The sequence below is a fragment of the Fundulus heteroclitus genome, chromosome 1 (genome assembly GCF_011125445.2).
Source record: "Fundulus heteroclitus isolate FHET01 chromosome 1, MU-UCD_Fhet_4.1, whole genome shotgun sequence".
NCBI classification, from domain to species: Eukaryota; Metazoa; Chordata; class Actinopteri; order Cyprinodontiformes; family Fundulidae; genus Fundulus; species Fundulus heteroclitus.
This window is the reverse complement of record NC_046361.1, coordinates 27533584-27555209: the sequence shown is the minus strand read 5'-3', so window position 1 is coordinate 27555209 and position 21626 is coordinate 27533584. Positions and strand designations below refer to the sequence as shown.

Below are 21626 nucleotides of genomic sequence, written 5' to 3'. Positions count from 1 at the left end.
ACATACAATATTACAATTACCTGAATGAAGAATAGTTTCCTTTTCCATTATTTCTGTTGACTAAGTGCATTTACATGCGCTTCATCATTTTACTATAGGTCAACCTTTTTATTAATAACATCTTTGCAAAATCTTATTAATACCCTTCAAAGCTTTTTTTTTTCCAGATAAATTACTACATTTAAAGTTAATTTGCATAGTTTGCACCTCTGACAGACAGGTCTATCATTTCAGTGCACTGCGGGTATTTGCTGGCAGATAATATCTGGTGTTTAATTTTTCAGTAATAGCTTACTCTTACATTGCCAATCCCATGTTTCTTCCTTCTCATCTGTGTTTCCTTGTGGAGAAACACCTGTGTCCCCATAGGGAGAAAGTAAATACCAAGTAAATGGGTATCAAATCAACTTTTGGAGAGTTCTGGGAGGGAAAAAGTGCAAATAAGCAAACTGGTGTATTTTGTATTAGGTGGCCTGATGGACAAGGCAGAGCGTTATATTATGTTGCTTCTGGTCGATTGCAAACGTAGAGAAACTAGAGAAAGCAAAGGGACCAAAGATTGTAAAAACCCCAAGCACCTGGACATATAGAACAACTTTGCTGAACTTACAGGTGATCTAACGTTACGTAATATTCTGAAACTACTCTTTCCAAAATGGCAGGAAGAATATGAAAAACACCAGTCAAAAAAGTACATTGCAGTCACTTTAAGCCTGTTTTAGATCAAGTGCAATATGGTTACAGCTTGAGTAAGTATTAGCAAATGCTCTAAAAATGTTTTCACATTTATACGGTCATATTTAATGAATTGGAATGTGAGTTCTGATGAGGCTTGTTTGTCAAATTAAAAGTACCTTTTGATTAAAAAAAAACTAAGCAGGTACATGTGCGTCAATAAACTCACATTTCTACATTAAAATTATTTTTTAGTTGGTCTGATGTAATATAATCTTAAATCTGATGTTTTAGTAACTGAAAGTGGAAAATCATCATAAATAATAGAAATTAAGGGTTCAATATACCAGTCTGTGTGCAATCAATCTGTATACTGTGTTTCACTTAGTGGACAGAGTTACTGAAATAAACTTTGCAATAATATTCTAATTGGTTGAATGGGTCTATATATTTCTTGACAGCTCTCTCATCTTCTTGGGTACATTAGGTTGTTTATTTTCCCAAAAAGTGGGCTTGGACATTGTGCAAATGTTAAGTACCCTGATGAGTTAAATCTATATATCACTGCTGAACTCTTGAACGGCTCTGATATCTTAAAAAAATAAAAAATTATATATATATATATATATATATATATATATATATATATATATACTCTCGCTCCTCTTTACAATCCCTTCCACCCAAGTCATCCCCCAACAAGGAAGGTGCAGACTGGGGTAATGCAGTGATTGACATGGAACAGACAGGTGAGTTAAACTTCAATTAGTGGGCGTGGTCCCAGCACACCTGCAAATGTTTATAAATTGTTTCAGCATAGCCAGAGCAGTATGTTGTGAGTCAGTAAAACAATTCAGAGCACTTAGCTGTTATCCAGCCATGGCTTCTGCAAGGCCATACATCGGCTGTAGAATAGGATTGCTTTCAAAGGCCCAAAATCGTTATGAGGGGATTTTGTACACAATTGATAAAAATAACTCCACAGTTGTGCTTGCAAAAGGTGAGTCTAATCTATTCTGTGGCAAAAGATGTCCGTAATATTACTTGGAGGCTTTTTTTTTTTTTAGATTGGGGAACAAACTGTTTTCTTTATATATACTTTCTGTATATAGTCAAGTGTTTTGGAACGGAGGGACGTCCTACTGACAGACCAACACCACCCAAAGATGATGTCTATGAGTACATAACTTTCTGTGGAAGTGACATCAAGGATATCACTCTGTGTGAATCTCCAAGGTCTCACCACGGCCTACCACCAGATCCAGCGATCATACAAGTACAGTAGGAAAGAAGTGCACCACTCAAGCTCCTGTCAAGATTGTGTGCCCATTTGTTTTCATGTATTTTTCAGTCATCCAGTTCAAGCTCAGGCATCTACTCAACTCTTGGACAGTTTAGCCCCTTAAGGATGCCGATCCACAATCAGCTTGCTGCCAGCACCCTTCTCAACCAGCAGTATGCTGCTGCTCTTGGCTTGGGCAAGTAGTACTTCACATTTTTATGGGATTTATCTTAATCATACAAACCCACAATGGAGATGTTTAATAAGGCTGTTTAGGGCACTGGCATGCCTTTGTTTTCATGCAGGACATCTACATCCAGACCTGCATATCAGATGGGGCCCCATGGTAGAGAAGGCTGTTCAAACAATCCAAGTAGAAAGACCCAGGCAAAGGAGAGGCTTAACTGACTCCCAGGACAGACAGTGGAATAGAAGGCCCCCGAGGACCAGGGGGGATAATTCCCAGCCTCAAAGGGAGCCTGGTGCCAATAGCAGGCCTCCTGGTACATCAGCTAAAGGAAAACAAATCCAGTAGCCTTAATCTCTGTACTACCTTTACAGAAGGGTGATTTTAATTGAGGATAAAGTCTGTTTTTTTTGTTGTTGTTTTTTTTTCAAGTAAATCAAGGGAGTTCTGGTGTGAGCTCTAATCGACAGGATGCAAAGAATCAGAATGCTGTTGACCGTCCACCACCCAAAAGAAGGCAAGGTAAGAAAGTCGAGATCTGAAAGTGAAACTCTCCTGTTCCTTCTGGGACCTTGTAACATGCATTTTGTTGAAATCTCTTTAGCACCCCGACGACGTCGGAGCCGTGGTAGAGGGCAGCTAATGGTGGTTAACCTTCCATCTCCTATACTCAAGTTTGACACAGACTTTGACTTTGATTCATCCAATGCGCAGTTCATCAAAGAGGAGCTTGAGAGGGAGTTGCAAGAAAGAAGGAACTTAAAGGGTGTGTTTTTCATTCAGCAGTTATGAAGGTGCACTCCGTTCAAAAGAGATGCAACTTTTTGGACTTCTGCAATAACATCTCAGTAGTTGCTGCATACAGTTGTGGCTCATTAATTGAATAGCTGTTAAGTGATATTTGAAAGGTAGATTTCTCTCTCAAACTGATGCCAAATGCAGACTCTGTTAAGGTACTTTTTGCTTTAGTATTTATTTTGTTCTTTAATGCAGATGAAAATGATATTGAGAAAGCGAAAGAGGGGATGTGCTCAACGGAAAACTGTGAGGATTTTGGCCCAAAGTGGTACTATAACAAAGCAAAGTCTTTTTTTGACAATGTCTCTTCTGATAATGGGCTCAGGTAAACTCTACACTTTGAAAATCAAAACTTTTTTTTTTCTTTCTAAAATAGACTTGAAAGAGCTTTACACTAACTTATTTTTACCTCAAGTTTCAGATTAACATGGGCAGAGGAACGGAAGCGCAACCTGGAGACTTTTGGAGTCACTGGCCGATTCTTAAGAGGCCAAGGCTTTAGAGGTAGATTTTCTGGACAAAGAGGACGAGGTGCTGCTCAGACATTCCCTTCAGACAGGATCCAGAGAGGACGGCTCTGAAGACTGGAAATCTAACCTGGAATACTTGTATTGTTTGTTTTTTTTTGGTTGTCGTTTTTCACAATTTGAACTGATGGCCCAGAAGCTGATCTAGCCCCCCCCCCCCCAATTTATTTCCTCTATCAGTTTTCAAAATGTATTTCTGTTGTGGTTTTTGAAAAGTGACAATTTATTTTTCCTTAGATGTAGGCAACGTATAGAATTTGTCTGAGACTTTTTCCATTTGATGTGTCTAACAGATGTTGCCCTTTATGAAATCTTAATTTCAGTACCATTTAATTTGCAAATATTGTAAATTTGAACATAAAATTAATTAAATCTGTATTAAAAAAATCTTTTTTTTTTTTTCTGAAATTTACACACAGGAGCTAGGTCAACTCCAGGTAGTGTGACTGCATGTCATTGTTAATTTTACCCTCATTTTTGGATTCAGATTTTTATTTTGGAGGGTTAAAGATTTGATTCCAAGATCTGTCTCAAATTATTTGGTTAATTTTCAATAATGCAACTGGTACAGATGGCAAGTTTTACATAATTGCTACAGCTCACACAATTACAGTGTTTTTCTTCGGAAGTGGTTACAGGTTGTTGCTACAGAGGCTGCTTGTTCAGAGTCCTGTATCTGGGGACAATACATGACAGCTGTGTGGAAGGAAAGTTATGGTGCATGAGGAAGATAAGTAACCAGTGTGAGGAATTGGCAAGTGGAGCTGATTCAAGAGTTTTGGGGGAATTTCACATACTTGGCCTGTGACAAGAGTTGGTGTATTTGGAGACAACAGACATATAGGTGACATTTGCCTTTTGATGAGCAGTCCTTGTACCAGAGATTGTGCCAAAACAAGGACATTCTCCTGAAATGTTTTTCAGTGGTTCAAAATTCTTCAATTTAGGTGGAAACATTTAGCATTAGAAATCAAGAACCCAGAGTCTGAAGGAAAAAAGGCACAGACATTGCTTGAGTCTGTTTGAATAGTTAGAGCTATTTGAGGAGCCATGTCATCTGCTTTAGTGTTTGTTCACCGTGTGTAATCAAGGTGAAAGTGAGTAGATATTTGTGCACTGCTGGCCTCCCTATGCATTTTATATTTTTAAAAATATGTTCTTGCCCCCTCTGCTAAATTAACCAATAACTGATTTAAGGACCATAGAATCATCGCTTTACTGGCCAGCAACTGCTGAACCTAAATCCCATATACTGTACGTGGGAGCGTATCAAGATGACAAGACATTAGACCAAACATCAGGTGGCTATAAAAACAAAGTGGACTTCCATTGCACATCATCAGAACCACATACTGATGATCACTTCCAACCAGATGATCATGAAAATATATAAACACAGCTACTTAAAATACTTTGGCACCTGCCCACATATAGGAATTAATTTCTTGTGATGCACCTTTACGTAAAGTTCTCATCAAACCCCCTCTTTCGCCATAAATTATTTCAGTAAACGTAAATTTGAAATCAAGCAAAAAGCATTTTAGACGAGCAGATAACGATAGACTTTGGCATCGAAAGACAAATCAACCGAGAAATTGAGCATAATGGGATGCTGAAAACAACTTTTAGTAATCGCTGTTCGGGTCGTAGGTGCGCTGGACGGCGCACGTAGCCCTCTGCATTCTGCTCCTGGTTGTCATGAATTAAAAGGATACCCCGTCTAGCGGCAGCTCTACCCAGAGCATGGGCTGAACCAACGGAGAAGGAAGAGGGATGTTTCCCTGCATGTAAACATTTTCTTCATGATGCCATTATTTAATCTCAGCCTATAAATAACGCTTTCCATGAAGCCGGGTGTGTTCTCTCTGTCCATATTGATGATGAGCTTAAAATGCCCTTTCTTTAAATCACACCAATAACAGATTTGTCATTTTCCCCCCTTGCTTTTTTTCCTGGTTGTGAAGAAACTATGTAACCAAATTGAAGGCTGCGCTCTAGATAACAAATATTAGAATAAAAGAAGCGCTTTTATTTCCCATATGACAAAATGTCTGTGGCGTTTTCATCGGCGCGTCCCGGGAGTAAAGGGGAGATGACACCGCAAACCATCCAAAAGGTAAAAGAAAAGAAAGAAAATAAGAACTCAAAGCGTCCTTTACACTTAAACATCGCCGAGGAAGAGGGTGTGTGTGTGTGTGTGTGTGAGATGCGCCTCAACCTGAGGTAGAAATCTAAGGGAAGGAAACTGGTAGCGCTGTTGAAACGTTGCTGTCCGCTGAAGTGGAAGGTGCGAACCAAACAAAGCCATCGCGGTGAGGTCGCCGACGCTCTGCTCAGGCTATAGCTGCTTCCTTGATGCGCGTCCTTCTCACTCATGCCTTCTGACCAGCGCTAATATTCAGAAATCAGCTTCAGCTAAAAGACAAAAAGAAAGGAAAAACAATTTGTAGGATTTTATAGCAGACAGTCAATTTTCTAGTAAACTATTTTATATTTAAGTTCAGTAAAAACTTGACAAATTGTGGACGAATTGCTGAATAATAATTTAAAGTCTAGATCAAGCGGGGATCTGGAGTGCAACATGGAAAAACCTCCTCCCTGCTGCTTTTTATCCTTGGCTGATCCCGTTGCAGCTACACGTTGTTTTATGTAGGCTATATTCCCAAATCTGCATGTGTCTTCACCATCAATAAAAAAAAGTGAAATAACGAAGTGACCCAGAAAAAAATAAATAAATCCAACCCAGGACCACGGTGTTCATTGAGTTAAAATTTCAGTTCATTTTATACATGTAGCAAAACAGATGTTAACTGGGGCTCTTTATCATTAGCTCAAATGATCAAAATCCAAATCAGTTCATATCAGTTCAGTTCAAAATACATGTGCATCTCAATAAATGTGAATTTTGATGAATAATAATTGAGTATAAAAGTGAACCCAGCCATTCGGAGAAAAAGGGAAAGGGATGCTTAAAAGAATCGGCACAGATTAAATTACTTTGTAATATTACAGTGTGTGCTTTAAGCAGGTTTTTTTTTTGTTTGTTTTTTTGGAAAGTTGAGAGGAAGGAAAACATATGGTTTAAAAACAGCACTAGGTGTAATACTTTATTTTTCAGAGAAAGATAGATTTTGGTTTTATTTTGTTGTCAGCTGTAAGTCATATTCTTGTGAAAGTCCTGCAAAATAAGCATTTGGATTAATCCCTCCTTGTGTTTTGAATTTTTATAATATCTAAGTTTCAGTATTGGACTGAATTTCAGATATAAAAAAAGTTTAAGACAATCTACAAATTTACTGAGATACACACTTATACAATCCACTTCTAAAGTCACATTTTGTCCTAAATGTGATACAGCAAAATGAAAATCAGTTGATCATTTAAAGATCCAGCCCAGCTGATTCTGTTGAGTCACTGACTTTGAAGCAATCCCTGCTCTCGAGAAAGCAAGTGACAGTAGTGGGTTTATCATAGTATCATTTTGTTGATCTTGCAGCAATCGTTCCTTCTGACCAAATATGTAGCCACAGTGGACAAAGGATTGAATCAGTTCTTTGCTCTTACAGCAATCCTTAGCAAACAAATGGCCAGAGTGGACAGATAATTGCATTGAGTCGCTGACTTTGTACAATTCATCATACTCGTGGTGACAATGGAAAAGTACAACTTTCTTTAACCTTAAGTGACTTGCAGCAGAATTTGTCTCAGTATGACTGACTGAGGTTTGGGCGGATAAAAAAAAAAAAAAAAAAAAAAAAAAACAAAACACTGAAAAACTTTTTTAGGAGTACCTTTTTATGAGAAAGACAGTAGGAGTGCACAGACTTTTTAATATGAAATCTGCATCAGTAGCCCCGGTTGCTGCTTCATAAGACAGAGCAAAGAGGATAATGCGGCTAATGGGAGCAATAGCTCCTTCAATCGCTTTGTCCAAGAAGGAGGCAAAGCCATTTAGCGTTCAATTTTCCAAGCACTTTAAATGCTAGATATGGATTGAAGTTGCTTCGTGTCTCCCACAGATGTTGGATGAAAATCATCATTTAATACAATGTATTATGGATTACCAAAGCAAAGGCAAGACAGCTGAGTGTGCACAGTAAGTGATTTTTGTTGTTGTCGTTGTTTTAGAATAGTCCAAGGCCTTCCAAGGAAAACGCAAACTTCTGCCAAATTTGCACTTTTCCAGGTATCAGCAGATCCTGCACAGGAATCTTGTTTACTTGGCCACAATAGCTGATTCTAATCAGAACATGCAGTCACTACTACCGGCTGTAAGTCTGTCTGTCATGTGGTTTCTAAGAGCATGCAACAGAGTTGATCAATCCTATAGTGTACCAACACTGCAACCAAACCATGAGTCAAAACAGACATGACAAATGAAAAAAGTCAGCACAATGAACTTATGTGGTATTTCTGTTCATTTTTAGCCTCCTAGTTCCAATATGTCCACGGATCCTGGAAGAATGAGCCAGAGTGGAAGAAATACTCCAAGTAACCTTAATGACATAGTGGGACCAGGACTTCCTTCCACATCCATGATGCAGAGCCAAATGAGCAATGGTTGGTCACAAGTGTGGATTTTACGATGGAATGATCAGCCATACAACATTTTCCCGGCAAACAAACATACTGTTTAATTTTGTGTTTCATCTCCTCACCTGTTGTGTACTCATCAAATTCTGACTACGCTGCATGTAGACCCACTTCCTGTCTGCATCAATGCCTATCTTAATTGCCTGACTTCTTTCAGACATCTTTAAGTTCGTATTCAGCTTACGGACAGCTATCTTTTGCAGCTACATTGATTTCTGCTTTTTTCAGCCTCTGATTAATCAATCGTCTTTACTACTTCGCACCCAGCCCGAGTTTTCTGTTAGGATGAACTGAATGTGGTACTCTGATCACCATGGTATGGCATCACATGAGAACGTGCACTGGCCTCCTCTGATTGTGCATGTGTGTCATTAGGCCCCAGCCATGCCCCCATGCAGTCAGGTCACATGCAGACGGCTATTCCCTCCACCAGCAGCTACAGTAGCTCGGGATCCGGCTACAGCCATGCCACGCCTTCCTCTCAGGGTAGTCTGACCCAGGGCTCCGGGCCTGGTTATGGTTCTTCCTCCTCCTCTTCCTCCACGCCATCATCTTCCTCCTCCTCCCGCAGCAACCTCAACATGCAGTCGAGCCAAGGTGAGCCAGGAACAATGGAGCTCAGTCATTGGTCTATAATTTCAAAGAACATAACACTTTGACACCCCAAAGCCCTAATTTCTCCTTCCTCTCTGTTGTTAGGGTCAGATGCAGGTTTTGCATTATATTTATAATTCTTATTTTAGTATATTTTATCACAAACCTTTTCTTGCTCAAGTCACTTGCATATATAACTGCTGTGAGACCTGATGCTCCCTCCACATTCAGTTCATCGCAAATGTATTCTGCCTACTAATTTCTTATTTTTGCTTGACCTTTTTGCCTTTAAGATCTCTGAAAGCTTAGGCTGACCCTATCTATCTCCGAATGTCTTGCTATGCCTACTGGATTTCTGTTTGTAAGCTAGCTTCCCCCAGCTTAGTTTTCAGTTGTACCTCTGCGCAAAAGATTCTCTTCAAAGAGATTCTCCTTTATTCTACATGACTGCTTTAGTCCCTTTTGCTCTTTTCCTGTATTTGGCATGCAGTGAAAGTAAATTAGAATTAGCTTATCCTTGCATTTGTTCCAGTGTAAGGTCAGGGAATAATGTTTCATGGATATTAGTTTCTTGACTAATCTTTATGTTTGAGATTACTCCCTTACCTTCTTCCCAGTCTCCATGATGCACCAACAATCTGCTCCTCCACACTACTCCTCAGCCCATTCAGGGGGGCAACACTATCAGGGACAACAGGCAATGGGTATGATGGGACAGGCCAGTCAAGGAAATAGCATGCCGCAGAGGCCCATGGGATCTTACCGCTCCTCTCAGCAAGGTAAGTAGTAGAGACATGTTGGCTGTTTTAGTGTTAATGAAACTAACAAGTGGACTAAAGGGGCAACAGTGAGATGATCCAAATAACAGGAATGGTTTTGCAGGTAGAGTCCATTGACATTTTCCCTTTTCCATTTTTTCCACTGCTTTTCAGTAGCTTTGCATTTGACTAGGGTCTGTGTCCCTAGGCCTACTGGTAGCGTGAGGCGATTACTGGACCCTACAGAGGATGCACAGGCAGTCCAACTCCACCAGGATAGCTTAGCAATAGGTGCCATTGCCAGAAGGTGTGCTGTGTTTTCCAGCACAGTCTTAAGACTGTGGAGACCCAGAGGCGGGTAGTTATTCTAGGATTGCATATAGGCCCTCTGCTTGCTGCCTAGCACATGGAGCTTGTCTGACATTTGCCAGGCAGCACCAGAATTGGCAGATTCAGCACTGGCACACTGGTCTATTTAACAGATGAGAGCAGGCTCACTCTTAGCTCATGTTAAAGACCTGAATGGGTCTGGGGAAGCTGCTGTGAATGTTATAGACTTGTACAGGATAAACGATGGCACCCCAATTGTCATTAGGTATGAGGATGAAATCCTTAGACCTTTGTTAGACAATTCTACACCCTTTGCCAGTGAAGCGGGTCCTGGGTTCCTCCTGGTTTATGATAATGCCTGGCCTCATGGGTCAAAAGCATGCAAGCAGGTCCTGGAGGAAGAAGGAATCGATACCAACGATGGCATCCACACTCTCCTTACCTAAATCAAATAGAACATCTCTGGGAAATTATCTTTAGGTCAGTCTGACACCGCCAAGTTGCACCTCAGACTATCCAGAAGCTCCAGTCAAGATATTGCAGGAGATTCCCAGGACACCATTTATCATCCCATAAGAAGCATGCCCTGACATTGTCAGGCATGAATACGAGAACCTGGGGGCCATACTAACTGCTGAGTACCAGTTTGAGTTGCTGCAATGACATTTCAGTAAACAGGACTAGCCTGTCGCATCAGTTTTTCGGTTTCACTTTCTCAGTGACTTCAGATTAGTCCCGCTGTGGGTTGATCATTCTTATTAAATGATGTGGCATCCTTTTGTTCAGAAGTGGGTAGCAACTAGTTACATTTACTCAGTTAGATTTACTTGAGTAATTTTTTCAACAAAATGTACTTCTCTGGAGTAGTTTCACTCCACTGTACTTCTTACTTGTACTTGAGTAAAATGTGCGGCTACTGTATCCACTGTGAGTAACGTCACTGAATAAAGAACAAACTTGTTTCCACCAAAAATGCACCAGTGAGACACATCTACAGTTTATATTAAGGTGAAAGTTCTTGTTTGTATAAAAACTTTGTTTTTACAGTATTTTCTATCTGCTGAGCTCATCGAGTCATTTGCAGGTCAAGTAACCATACAATCAGTAAATATTGTTATTGGAAATATTTTGCACTGTCCTAACAAGTATATACATTAACTGCTTGGATTCATAGGTTTAATTTATCAATTTAATTCTCTAAGATTATAAGAAGCTTTGTTTTTACCTCCGCCTGATGTGTGTGTGTGTGTGTGCGTGTGTGTATATCTATCTATCTATCTATCTATCTATCTATCTATCTATCTATCTATCTATCTATCTATCTATCTATCTATCTATCTATCTATCTATCTATCTATCTATCTATCTATCCATCTATGTATATATATATATATATATATATATATATATATATATATATATATATATATATATATATATATATATATATATATATATATATATATATATATACATACATACATGATGGAGTGAAGTTACACTAAATAGCATCTAAGGAGTGAAAGGAATGTCCACAAAAAATGGACTGCAATGCCTGAACTGCTCTTTCTTCTCTGGAAGCAGCTGATCTTATAATCTTAGAGAATTAAACAGGTTGAGCAAATGTTTAGATTCCAGTTTCCCCTTCTTTAGAGGTGTCTCAGTTGTGTCACACTGGGTTCCTGTCATTAAAAAAGGTTCACCTTGCTGTGTCAGCATGTTACTAATTCTAGCCCTGCTCCATATTGTGATCTCTTTTGCAGCATGTGCTCTAGCAGTAGATAGTAAATAGATAAAATACATGGAATGTACATTCCAGGCAAACGGGTCATTGGTGTAGATCCTCATATACTCTGGCATGCTTTTATCTTTGCATGACTAGGCGAAGTTCTGCATTGTGGTAGAGCTTTGTTGCTCTAAGCCTTTCCCTGATTGTGTATTGGACTCTTGCAAGGCCTCTAATAACATTGTTGATCACATGTTACAGTGTGTGAAGTTCTTTTGAGAATGTTTTACAGTTCTTGGTGGTGGTTCAGATGAAAAAACTCTATATTTTGCAGTATGGCTTGGTTGAAACGTGGCTTAATGAGTAGCATTTGCTTTGCACTGGTTTCTTTTTTGTCTCTTCTCTTTCTCTTATATTTTTCTGGTTTTCTAACACATAAGAAATGGAATCTGGAGTTTCTGCACACCACCGTCAATTAGAAATAAAATTGTTTTCTCATAATAGTGTCTTTGTTTACAATTAATTATACAAAATTGTATAAAAAACTAAAAACTTGTCATTTATGCTCAGATATACTACTACTACTACTACTACTACTATTATTATTATTATTATTATTATTATTATTACTTAAATTGTTATTGGCGTTATTGTTAGTATGATTATTTTTTTTTATTATTATTATTATTTGATCAGGGTGTGAAGGACTCACCTCAGAGATATGTTGCCTGAGGAGAATATCAAACAAATGGCAAAACCTAAGTATTATATTTTATTGTTCTACCCAATAAAAAATATTGCCAACTAATAAAAATGCATACATAAGTACAAAAGGGATAATATGCTTTTACAAACACTTTTGGTGTCCATCTCGGTGGTCTTTTGGTCCAAAGGTTTTAATCAAGGGTCATGTCACCTATTTTACAGGACCTGCACAACACTACATGGGACAAGACGAGTTCTACGGAGAGCAGTATGGACACACTCAGAGCTCCACCGAGCCCATAAACCAGCAGTATTACACTGATGGTAAAAATTCACATTCATTAACTTCATATACAGCGTTGAAACATAAAACCCCTACAATTCATGCCATTTCCCTCCAGCACAATTCCAGAGCCAATCTATTACTCAACGTTTGCCTTTTTAGTAAATCAGAATGTCTGTGTCCATACTGACCCCTTCGGTGTGCCGAAATTTCAGAATTCAATCATTGCCGTACCTTCAAGTGGTAAAAGAAGTGCAAACTCCTTTTTTGTGTTTTTGTTTGAGATGAGAAACCTTGAGTGCCAAAAGTACTATAATTCATGTAATTGTTTTTTTAATTCTCTCTCTCTGTCTCTCTATGTATATGTATATATATATATATATATATATATATATATATATATATATATATATATATATATATATATATATATATATATATATATAAATATATATAGTTAAAAAAAACGATAAAAAAGATAATGATTATGATTAATAAAGCACCTGTGCAATGGCACAAGAAGGTCCTAGGGTCTTTCTGCTTGAAGTTTGCATGTTCTCCCTTTGCATTTGTGGGTTCTCTCTATGTGTTCTCTGCCTTCCTCCTTCAGCCCAAAAACATGTTATGTTTCTCCAAATTACCTGTAGGTGTGCATCGTGGTTTGCCCTGTGTGTCTCTGTGTTACTCTGTGGTGGACTGGTGATCTGTCCGGGGTATACCCTCCCTCTCCTGTTTTAGCTTAGCGAGTTTCTCATGTGCTGAAACTTGTTCTTCACAGGTCTTGGGGAATACTCATATCAGCAGTCTTCATATGGTGAGCAAGGCTATGACAGGTCGTTTGATGAGTCTTCACCTCATTACTATGAAGGAGGTAACCTCAAACCAAAGAGTTTCTATTAGAATTTTTTTTTTATTATCATTTGTAAGGACACGTCAGTGCACACTTAGGTTCCTTTGGGTCCCTCAAAGCAAATTTACAATGAACATTTAAAAATAAACACTGATAAGAGTCCCTGGCATGTGTGTCTCCAGGTAACTCTCAGTACAGCCAACAACAGGCCTCATATCAACAGAGCTCTGGCCAGCAGCCGTCTTTTAGCCAACAGCAGTACTCCTCTCAGCAGGGCTACAGCAGGCAGCCACATGGATATGGTGAGAATTCCTCCTACAGAGTAATTAGTCAAACATAATCACTGGTCCACAAAAGAAATAGAAAATATTATTTTATGCTAATCTTCATTGCAGGTCCAAGCCAAGGAGGATCAATCCAATTTTCCCAGTATCCGCAGAGTCAGAGCCAGCAATATGGAAACTATCGCTCTTCCCAAGGAGGCCCCGGAGCACAAACTCAAAGGCCCTACACCTATGAACAGGTAAAAATTAAAAACAAACATTTATTATAAAAATAATGTATCATTGCATTTCTAAAACTATTCACTTACCCATCCAAATCCTCAAATTCAGGCAATCACTTCCATTTCCACAGGTGTTTAAAATCCAACACCTAGTCATACAGACTGCTTCTTTCATATTTGTGAAAGATTGAGTCATTATTATGAGCTCATTAAAATCCAGCATCATACCTTGATAGGAAGCTACCTGTATAATAAATCTTGTCATGAATGTTTTGCATTATAAAATATTTCATAGTCAACTGTTAGTTCTATTAGAACAAACTGGAAGTTATTAGAAAAGAGAGTAAGTCAGCAACGTAGTAGTAAAGTATGCTGCATAAAATTACAGAGTGGGGTCAGAACATGTTGAGACTCATAGTGCTCAGAACAAACATCCTGCAGACGGTCAATAGCTTCAGAGCTCCAAACTTCATGTGGCCTTCACATTAGCTCATGACATTTTGGTGTGAGGCTGTTTTTTTCAGGAGCTGGGTTCAGTCCCTCAGTTTCAGTGAAAGCAGGTAGTAATTCTCCAGCATGCCAAAATATTTTGGACAGTGTTATTCTCCCATATTTGTGGGAATCATTGAAGGAGGAGAATGTCCCTTCCTGTTCAAAAAATAACTGTGCTACAACACACAAAGCAAGGCCCACAAAGACAGACGTGACTGAGAGGGTTTGGTGCGGGGAACTTAGCTGATCTGTACCTAGCTCTGACCTCAACCTAATAGACCACCTTTGCAGAGAATTAGAAAGGAGACAACCGAGTTTGTCCCACATCAATGCCTGATCAAAAATGCACTTCTAAAAGAATTCTCAATAATATCCATAAAAACACTTCTAAGTCTTGTAAATAGCTCTCCCAGAATAGTAACCTTGCCTGCAAGCTGAACTCTCGTGGTAATTGTCCGTTCACAAACACACAAGAAGCCATCTTGTACCGTCCATCCATCCATCCATTTTCTGACCTGCTTAATCCCTCATGGGGTCGTGGGGGTTGTTGGTGCCTATCTCCAGCGTTCACCGGGCGAGAGGTGGGGTACACCGCCAGGTTGCCAGTCTGTCTCAGGGAAACACAGAGATCAGCACACACTCACACCTAAGGACAATTTTGAGAAGCCAATTAACCTAACAGTCATGTTTTTTGGACTGTGGGAGGAAGCCGGAGTACCCAGGGAGAACCCATGCATGCACAGGGAGAACATGCAAACATGCAGAAAGACCCAGGGTTGGATTTGAACCCTGAACCTTCTTGCTGCAAGGCAACAGTGCTACCCATTGCGACACTGTGCAGCCCCATCTTGTACCGGTACCTCTCAAAACATGTTGGTGACCAAACCGAAAACTGTTTGGGCCAATCACATTGCAGTGTTATGGTTTAAGGCGGGACATATCCCTGTGAAGAAAGCAATAGCTGTTGAGCCCACAGCCAAACCAACATAAACATGTCAGGGAAGGAGGACACATGCGTAGTTGCTGCTGTCACATCTGTCTTATAAGAATCCACAATTTCATCTTTGAAAGAAGAACAGCAAGAACTGCCTGGACTAGTTATTCTTGTTGTGGTTTCTCAGGACACCTGCTGCTTACATTTTCATTTGATACCGTGATTGGTTTAAAACAACCTTTGGTAGGCGGGCATAAGGTGCTGCTTCTTCTAACCAGTTCGGAAAGTTCTACTGAATGTCCCTCCTTTTCTCAAACAGACCAGGTTACCAGAATAGTTGGTGCTGCTGATTTAAAACAAAAAATTAAAGATTTTATATTCTTTGTTAACTATCCAGTGCCTCCTATCCCTGTAACACTTTTGTGTATTTATCTTGCATTTTATTGAAATATTAATATGCACAGCTTTAAATGCTTTAGTTTAAATTTCATCATCAGCTGAGCCTTGAGTGTTGCCCTATCCAATGTCGCAGCAATCACCCGAAAATCAAATTAATTATTGTAATGTGGCATTATGCAGAATCTCAGTCTGCACTGATGAAAATTCACTCACCTCGGCATTCTGACAGCTTTAAATGAGCAGCAGGAGAGCAGTCCAACCCATCTTTCTTAATTTAGCCTCTATTTGATTGTGCTAAAAATTGTTTCACCATTTGCCGCCATTCAGAAATTGGATATTTTGCCAGTAAGTCAAGCAGTCATTAAGTCCCTATGCTTAAAAGTACTTGCTATGGCCTGACACAGTAGCTTATTTTACACACTTAATAGGGCAGACCCTCTTTCACCTCCTTGGTCCTCAGTTGACTTTGAACATTTTGGCCGGTGACTTTTGCTGCTTTAAAAGTCATTGGGCATCATATGCAGCCTTCGAATTCACCTTTTAGACAGTTTTCCTTCTCGTCTTTTTTAGGAGGTATTTCAAACTTTTGGTAAGATAGTTATCACTTTTGTTAACACATCAGGCTGTGTTCCAGCTGTATTTAAACACATTGTAGTGCAGCCTCTCATAAAAAAGAAAAATATTGACCCAACAATTCTTGCAAACTATATAGATCAGTTTAAAAATTGCCCTCTCTGTTAAATATTTTTTTTAAAGTTGTTTTTGTTCAACTTCAGAGATTCCCAACAACCTATGACACTGGTGAAATATTCCAGGCATGTTTTAAATGCCACCACAGAGAAACCCCTTTTAAATACATTTTTAATTATCTTCTTTTAATGATTGATTCACAAAGCTCTGCTGTTTTAGTTCTTTTAGACCTTTAAGCTGCCTTCGATAATGTGGACCATGATATTTTATTTTACGACTTGAGCAGGTAGTTGTTATCAAAAGCACAGTTTTATCTTGGTTCAAATCCTGCCTGATGAGTAGGAGTTTTTCTGTTAATTTAGGGGGAATGCTCTTTTTGTATGGCTCCTTTGACTGTTGGGTTCCCTCAAGGCTCTATTTTTTGTCCACTGCTTTACCTTTACATGTTGCCTTGTGGGTCCACTTGTAGAAAATATAATATCCCCATCCATTGTTTGATATACAGATGATATTCAGATGTATCTGGCCTTTAAGCAAGATGGGGTCAATACACTCCAGTCACTCTTGAACTGTCTGAATTATATTAAAATTGGGTTGACAATGAATGTATATTTCTTGAATCTAGATGACAATAAGACTGATGTCATCAGCTTTGGGAAATGTATTTCCCTTGACAATCTTGGCCCCTTGGCTTCATACAGTCACTCTGCTGTGAGGAATCTGTCTGTTATTTTTTGATAGTACATTTAAATCAGATAAACAGATAAATCCAGTTGTGATATCCAGATTTTTTCAAATAAGACCAATTGCCAGAGTGAAGTCTGATTTCCCAACAAAAGAACTTGGGAAAGTTATTACTTTTTCTATCAACTCTCAGTTTGATTATTGTTACGCTTTGTGTGTTGGGTTAGATTAATCATCTCTGCATTTCTTACAATGCAGCAGCACATATTTTAACAGGTACTAAAAAACCTGAACACTTACAGGTAGCTCTGGCTCAGACTTCTCTGCATAGGCTTCCTGTTTGTTTTAGGAATGCTTTTAAGATTTTTTTGCTTGCTTTCAAAGTTTTAAAAGGCTTGGCACCATTTTACCTTTGTGATCTCCTTAACAATCAAACTCCAGTAAGAACACTCTGGTCAACCAATTAGAACCAAGGTCTAAATTAAAATCCAGAGGGGATCGTGCCTCTGCAATTTGTGCCCCAAAACATAGGAACAACTGACCCTATATATACAGACTACTGAGACTGTTGAGACTTTGAACATTTTGGTCAAGACCCAGATTCTGTTAAACTGAATATGTGTTATGTATTAAGTATTAAGTTATCAAGTAATTATGTTGTTTTTAATGTGCTATATAAATTTTTTTTTTTACATTGACATAATCCAGATATTGATGCACTTCACAAATTGGAGGGACACTTGATGTTTTATGAAATTCACTTAATTTCTTCATGTTTAGACCCAAGTGAAATGCATTTTAGATACATCAACAAAAATACTTTTTTTTCGTTCTAACTGAAATAAATAACATAGCTACTCTCAAAATATCCAATGTTTTTAATTTGTATCTTTTTTTCTTCCCTATTTCAGGGCCAATATGGAAACTATTAGCAATAAGGCAACACACTGTTTTGCTCTATAAGGAACATCTACCATTATATGCTTCAACAATAATCTCCTCATCGTATGGAAAGGAAGATCTTTCTGAACCAGATTTATTATCTTCAAAGAAATCAGCATTCCGACCAAGATTAGATCATTTGATAAATGTGATGCTTCCATTCATGCTATGTTGATTTTACGGGTAAAAGAAAAGTAACTTGTGATTTTTGAGAACTCATGAAACCTACAAAATTGGGAGAGTAAAAAAAAAAAAGTAGATCCATTAGACAGCTAAACAAAGAAGAAAAGCAGTATTAGAAATGTGTCATTCCTTATTTATTTTTTTATATATAATTTTCCCTTTCACAGGCCTGCATTTTTTCCTTTTGGTGCTTATATTGTTTGTGAAGCCATTTCATTTTATCTTATGCACCGAGAAGGCCTTGAAATGGAAGGCCATAAAAGCAAATATAGCCTTCAAGGAAATGTTCTTTTTATTATTAAAGTGGGGGCTTTTGATTCGAGGAAAGGGAATTTAATTTTCATGAAGATGAGTTATTGTTTGAAATCAGGGGTTTGTCTGCGTTATTCAAACTGTCATGTGTTACTGTGAGCAGATTAGATGCATTCGCTTTCTACTTATGTCATAGACCCAATAGGTAGCTCACTGATTCAGATATATGAGTGTGCATTTTCCATTATAAGCTTTGTGGTGGTGTTGTTCAGTACCATATTTTAGTGGCATCACTCTGCTTGGACATATTGTTGAGATGGACCAAGAAATCAGCTGTTGTTCAGAGTTTGATTATTGTTAGCTTAATGGGCATAGATGATGACAGACGAGCCAGAAACTCAAAAATCTAATTTATTTTACTGATCAGTGAATGCACCATATTAGGTTGCTGCTAACACCACCCATGGTGTGAATGATGTTACAAGGAGGGGGTTAACCCCAGAGGTAGCTATTTTCAGTATCAAGAAGTTGTTCAAAAATACATTTTGATTAAGCACTGAGATGTTATGAGTTTTAAAGTAAACTGTATTTTCTAAGAGATGGCAAAACATGTTTGTGACTCATGCGGCAAGTGACCGAGAAAAGGTGAGACTAATAAACAGAAAACAGGAAGGCTGAATAATTTACAGGAAACATGCTCTCTGTTGATTTTTTTGGGATTTCCACCTCTACCTATTATGAAATATGCTGGATTTAAAGATGTCAGAAGCCATTTGGAAAACCTTTAGTTAATGTAAGGATCTACATTTTCTAGAATATACACACAGAGGCTACTTTTATAGTAATTGCAGCCAGGCTCACCAGGCTAATCTCTAATATAACACTGTAAAGACAGTTTAAGTTGTCTTCTTTGTAATCTTGTTGTGTTTTTTTTTTTTTTTTAGTTTTAAATGCTGTAGCTCTATCTTGTTTTGTTACAGTTCTTATATAGAAATCTTAATTTATTAAGACTGGCAGATCATTGGCAGGTCAAAGCTTTACAAAAGCCAGACACCAGAATTTGGCCCTAAATTCTGATTGGTCCATGTCTAGTTCTACACAGAATTAAGGGGATGCCATTCAGTGCTTAGTTTTCAAAGGGGTTTGTTACTTTGTCTGCACTTTACTTTGTAACGACAGTAAACGTATTGTCTAATATTTTGTAATGTAGCATGATTCAGTTTGGTTTTTGTTCACAAGTGATCCTCAAAAAGCCAAAGTAACCCAAGAACCGAACAGTAATATGACCTGCATCTTTTCTTCAGTAAGTGCAATAGACTCAGTTGTGTTATACATGGTTCAAATGCTGAATTTGCTATTCCTTTTAGTTTTACTTGATGTACAGTAATGGCCAAAGGGACTTTCTCATCTTATTCATCTGTTGTTTCGCAATTCTGTGGTACAACTGGTGTGGTATTTAAGAACATTTTCATAATTTGTGTGATCCATCCATCCATCCATCCATCCATCCATCCATCCATCCATCCATCCATCCATCCATCCATCCATCCATCCATCCCTCTTTAAACAAACACCTCAAACTTATTGTTTCAGTGACAACTATTTTACGATTGATCTGTAATATTGAATATTTACTGATGTGGTTGTTAAGGGTCCAACTCTGCAGTATTCTGTTAAAACTTAACTTACCTCAGACAGCAGACAAACAAAACAGTTGCAGTGGTTTTGCAGTTCTAATCACAAAGCTGGCTGTCAGACAGTCAATAACTATGAACCATTCAACACTGACAATCACTGGCTCCTCTGTAGTGTAATAAATTGGTATCTGTGTTTCATGTTACTGTGAATGGAACATTTATGATGATTCTTTGCCACATCTGTGTTGTGTATCTTCACTTGTGACCGTAATGCGACATGCAAATTTGTGTGTGTGTGTGTGTGTGTGTTGGCTGAGTGTGTTTGCAGATACAATGAGTTTGCAGAAAGACAGAGTCCAATTGTACATGTGTTGTTCAAATCTGAATGTCCTTCACCTGTCTGTTGTAAGACTGTGTTGCCTGATGTTTTTATGCTTATGTCTTTTGTTACTATTTGGTAAAGAAAATAAACTGATATTAACATTTTTCATATGGGTTGTACAGTTTTTTTCAAGAAGAATTCACATGTCACATAGATTTGTTTGAAAGTTATTATTATGAATGAATTCACTGAGGTCAATGTTTTGTCAAAGATTTGGTAATATTTGAAGTTTATCTATAATTTTTTATTGCTAACATGGCCCAATGAGAGTGCAAATTAATCATTATGTTTATTTAGTTTTTATTAAATACAATTCCAAAGAAACTTGGCAATTTGTGAATATAATTGCTTGGAGTAATTGTAACAAAACTTTACCTTTTTCCCCTTTATTTACAACCTAAACTTTCCCCCTATTTTCTTTTTACATATCTTAAAATGTTCTTGAAATTTTCAACATTAGATATTTTCTAAACGACTTTCAACATGAGTCTAGATTCCGCTGAAATAGTTTTAGATACCTCAAACGATGATCCTGAGATCTTCAAAACGTATACAATGTTTCTAGAGAGTTTCTTTCAGAGTGCTCCTGGGTCTCAGGTCTCTGGGCCCATGGCTGGATCCGCTTCGGCGTAGCTGGCTGCCAGCGGAGCCCGTGGGCTCATCACCACAGCTCCAGAGGGTTTTGACAATGTGGCTGTTGGGGGGTTTCCTGGGACTCCTCTCTGCTCTTCCCTGGGATGGGGGAGGCAGCTTTCCCTCTGTTGGTCCCTCTTGGTCATCTTTGCTCTGGGAGTCCTTTTGGGCGTCTGGGTTCTGGTTTCTCCGGTGTCTGCCTCCGTGCTCAATGGAGCGGGTCTTTGGTCCCTCACAACCCCTATCGAGGATTTTTCTTATGGATAAACCTTACATACACAACATTGTACTCAATATTCTATTTTCATTTATTTATTGCTGTTTAAATCAGCCTACATCGGGTCATATTTTTGGATTTGGAAAAGTAAAATAGATTATAGTATAGGCCCTCCAAATCCAGTATATTTAATCTTTACTGGTGCAATAAGGGTTAAGTTCTTTCATAGCCAAGGACCACAGACTAAACCATAAATAAGGGTCCAGTGGGGGTTCTGTTTAAAGTGAGACACATTTATTGGCAGTAGAGGGATCAGACACATGTGCCTGAATTTCACACTTTGTTTGTTTTGCTAGAAGGTGATCCTC

General features: G+C 38.4%; 2 protein-coding genes across 5 annotated transcripts; both read left to right on the top strand.

Annotated features, from left to right (window-relative positions):
• Window positions 1–1498: 1498 nt before the first annotated feature.
• On the top strand, window positions 1499–3563 carry LOC105932271 (protein LSM14 homolog B). 2 transcript variants are annotated; one of them, XM_036139592.1, is made up of 8 exons: window positions 1499–1675; window positions 1788–1951; window positions 2027–2153; window positions 2263–2460; window positions 2577–2666; window positions 2749–2910; window positions 3138–3267; window positions 3364–3563. In XM_036139592.1, the coding sequence occupies exons 1-8, from the start codon at window positions 1555–1557 to the stop codon at window positions 3521–3523; spliced, it is 1152 nt and encodes a 383-aa protein (XP_035995485.1). In that variant the 5' UTR covers window positions 1499–1554; the 3' UTR covers window positions 3524–3563. The 2 variants fall into 2 exon arrangements, with proteins under 2 accessions (XP_035995485.1, XP_035995479.1); XM_036139586.1 differs by having other exon boundaries at window positions 3358–3563.
• Window positions 3564–5310: 1747 nt separating this feature from the next.
• LOC105932284 (SS18L1 subunit of BAF chromatin remodeling complex) lies at window positions 5311–20516 on the top strand. 3 transcript variants are annotated; one of them, XM_012871366.3, is made up of 11 exons: window positions 5313–5585; window positions 7489–7565; window positions 7656–7740; window positions 7897–8029; window positions 8438–8659; window positions 9274–9435; window positions 12398–12499; window positions 13237–13329; window positions 13491–13610; window positions 13704–13831; window positions 17924–20516. In XM_012871366.3, the coding sequence occupies exons 1-11, from the start codon at window positions 5517–5519 to the stop codon at window positions 17942–17944; spliced, it is 1212 nt and encodes a 403-aa protein (XP_012726820.2). In that variant the 5' UTR covers window positions 5313–5516; the 3' UTR covers window positions 17945–20516. The 3 variants fall into 3 exon arrangements, with proteins under 3 accessions (XP_035995470.1, XP_012726820.2, XP_021176596.2); XM_036139577.1 differs by lacking the exon at window positions 12398–12499 and having other exon boundaries at window positions 5311–5585; XM_021320921.2 differs by lacking the exons at window positions 5313–5585; window positions 7656–7740.
• Window positions 20517–21626: the final 1110 nt, after the last annotated feature.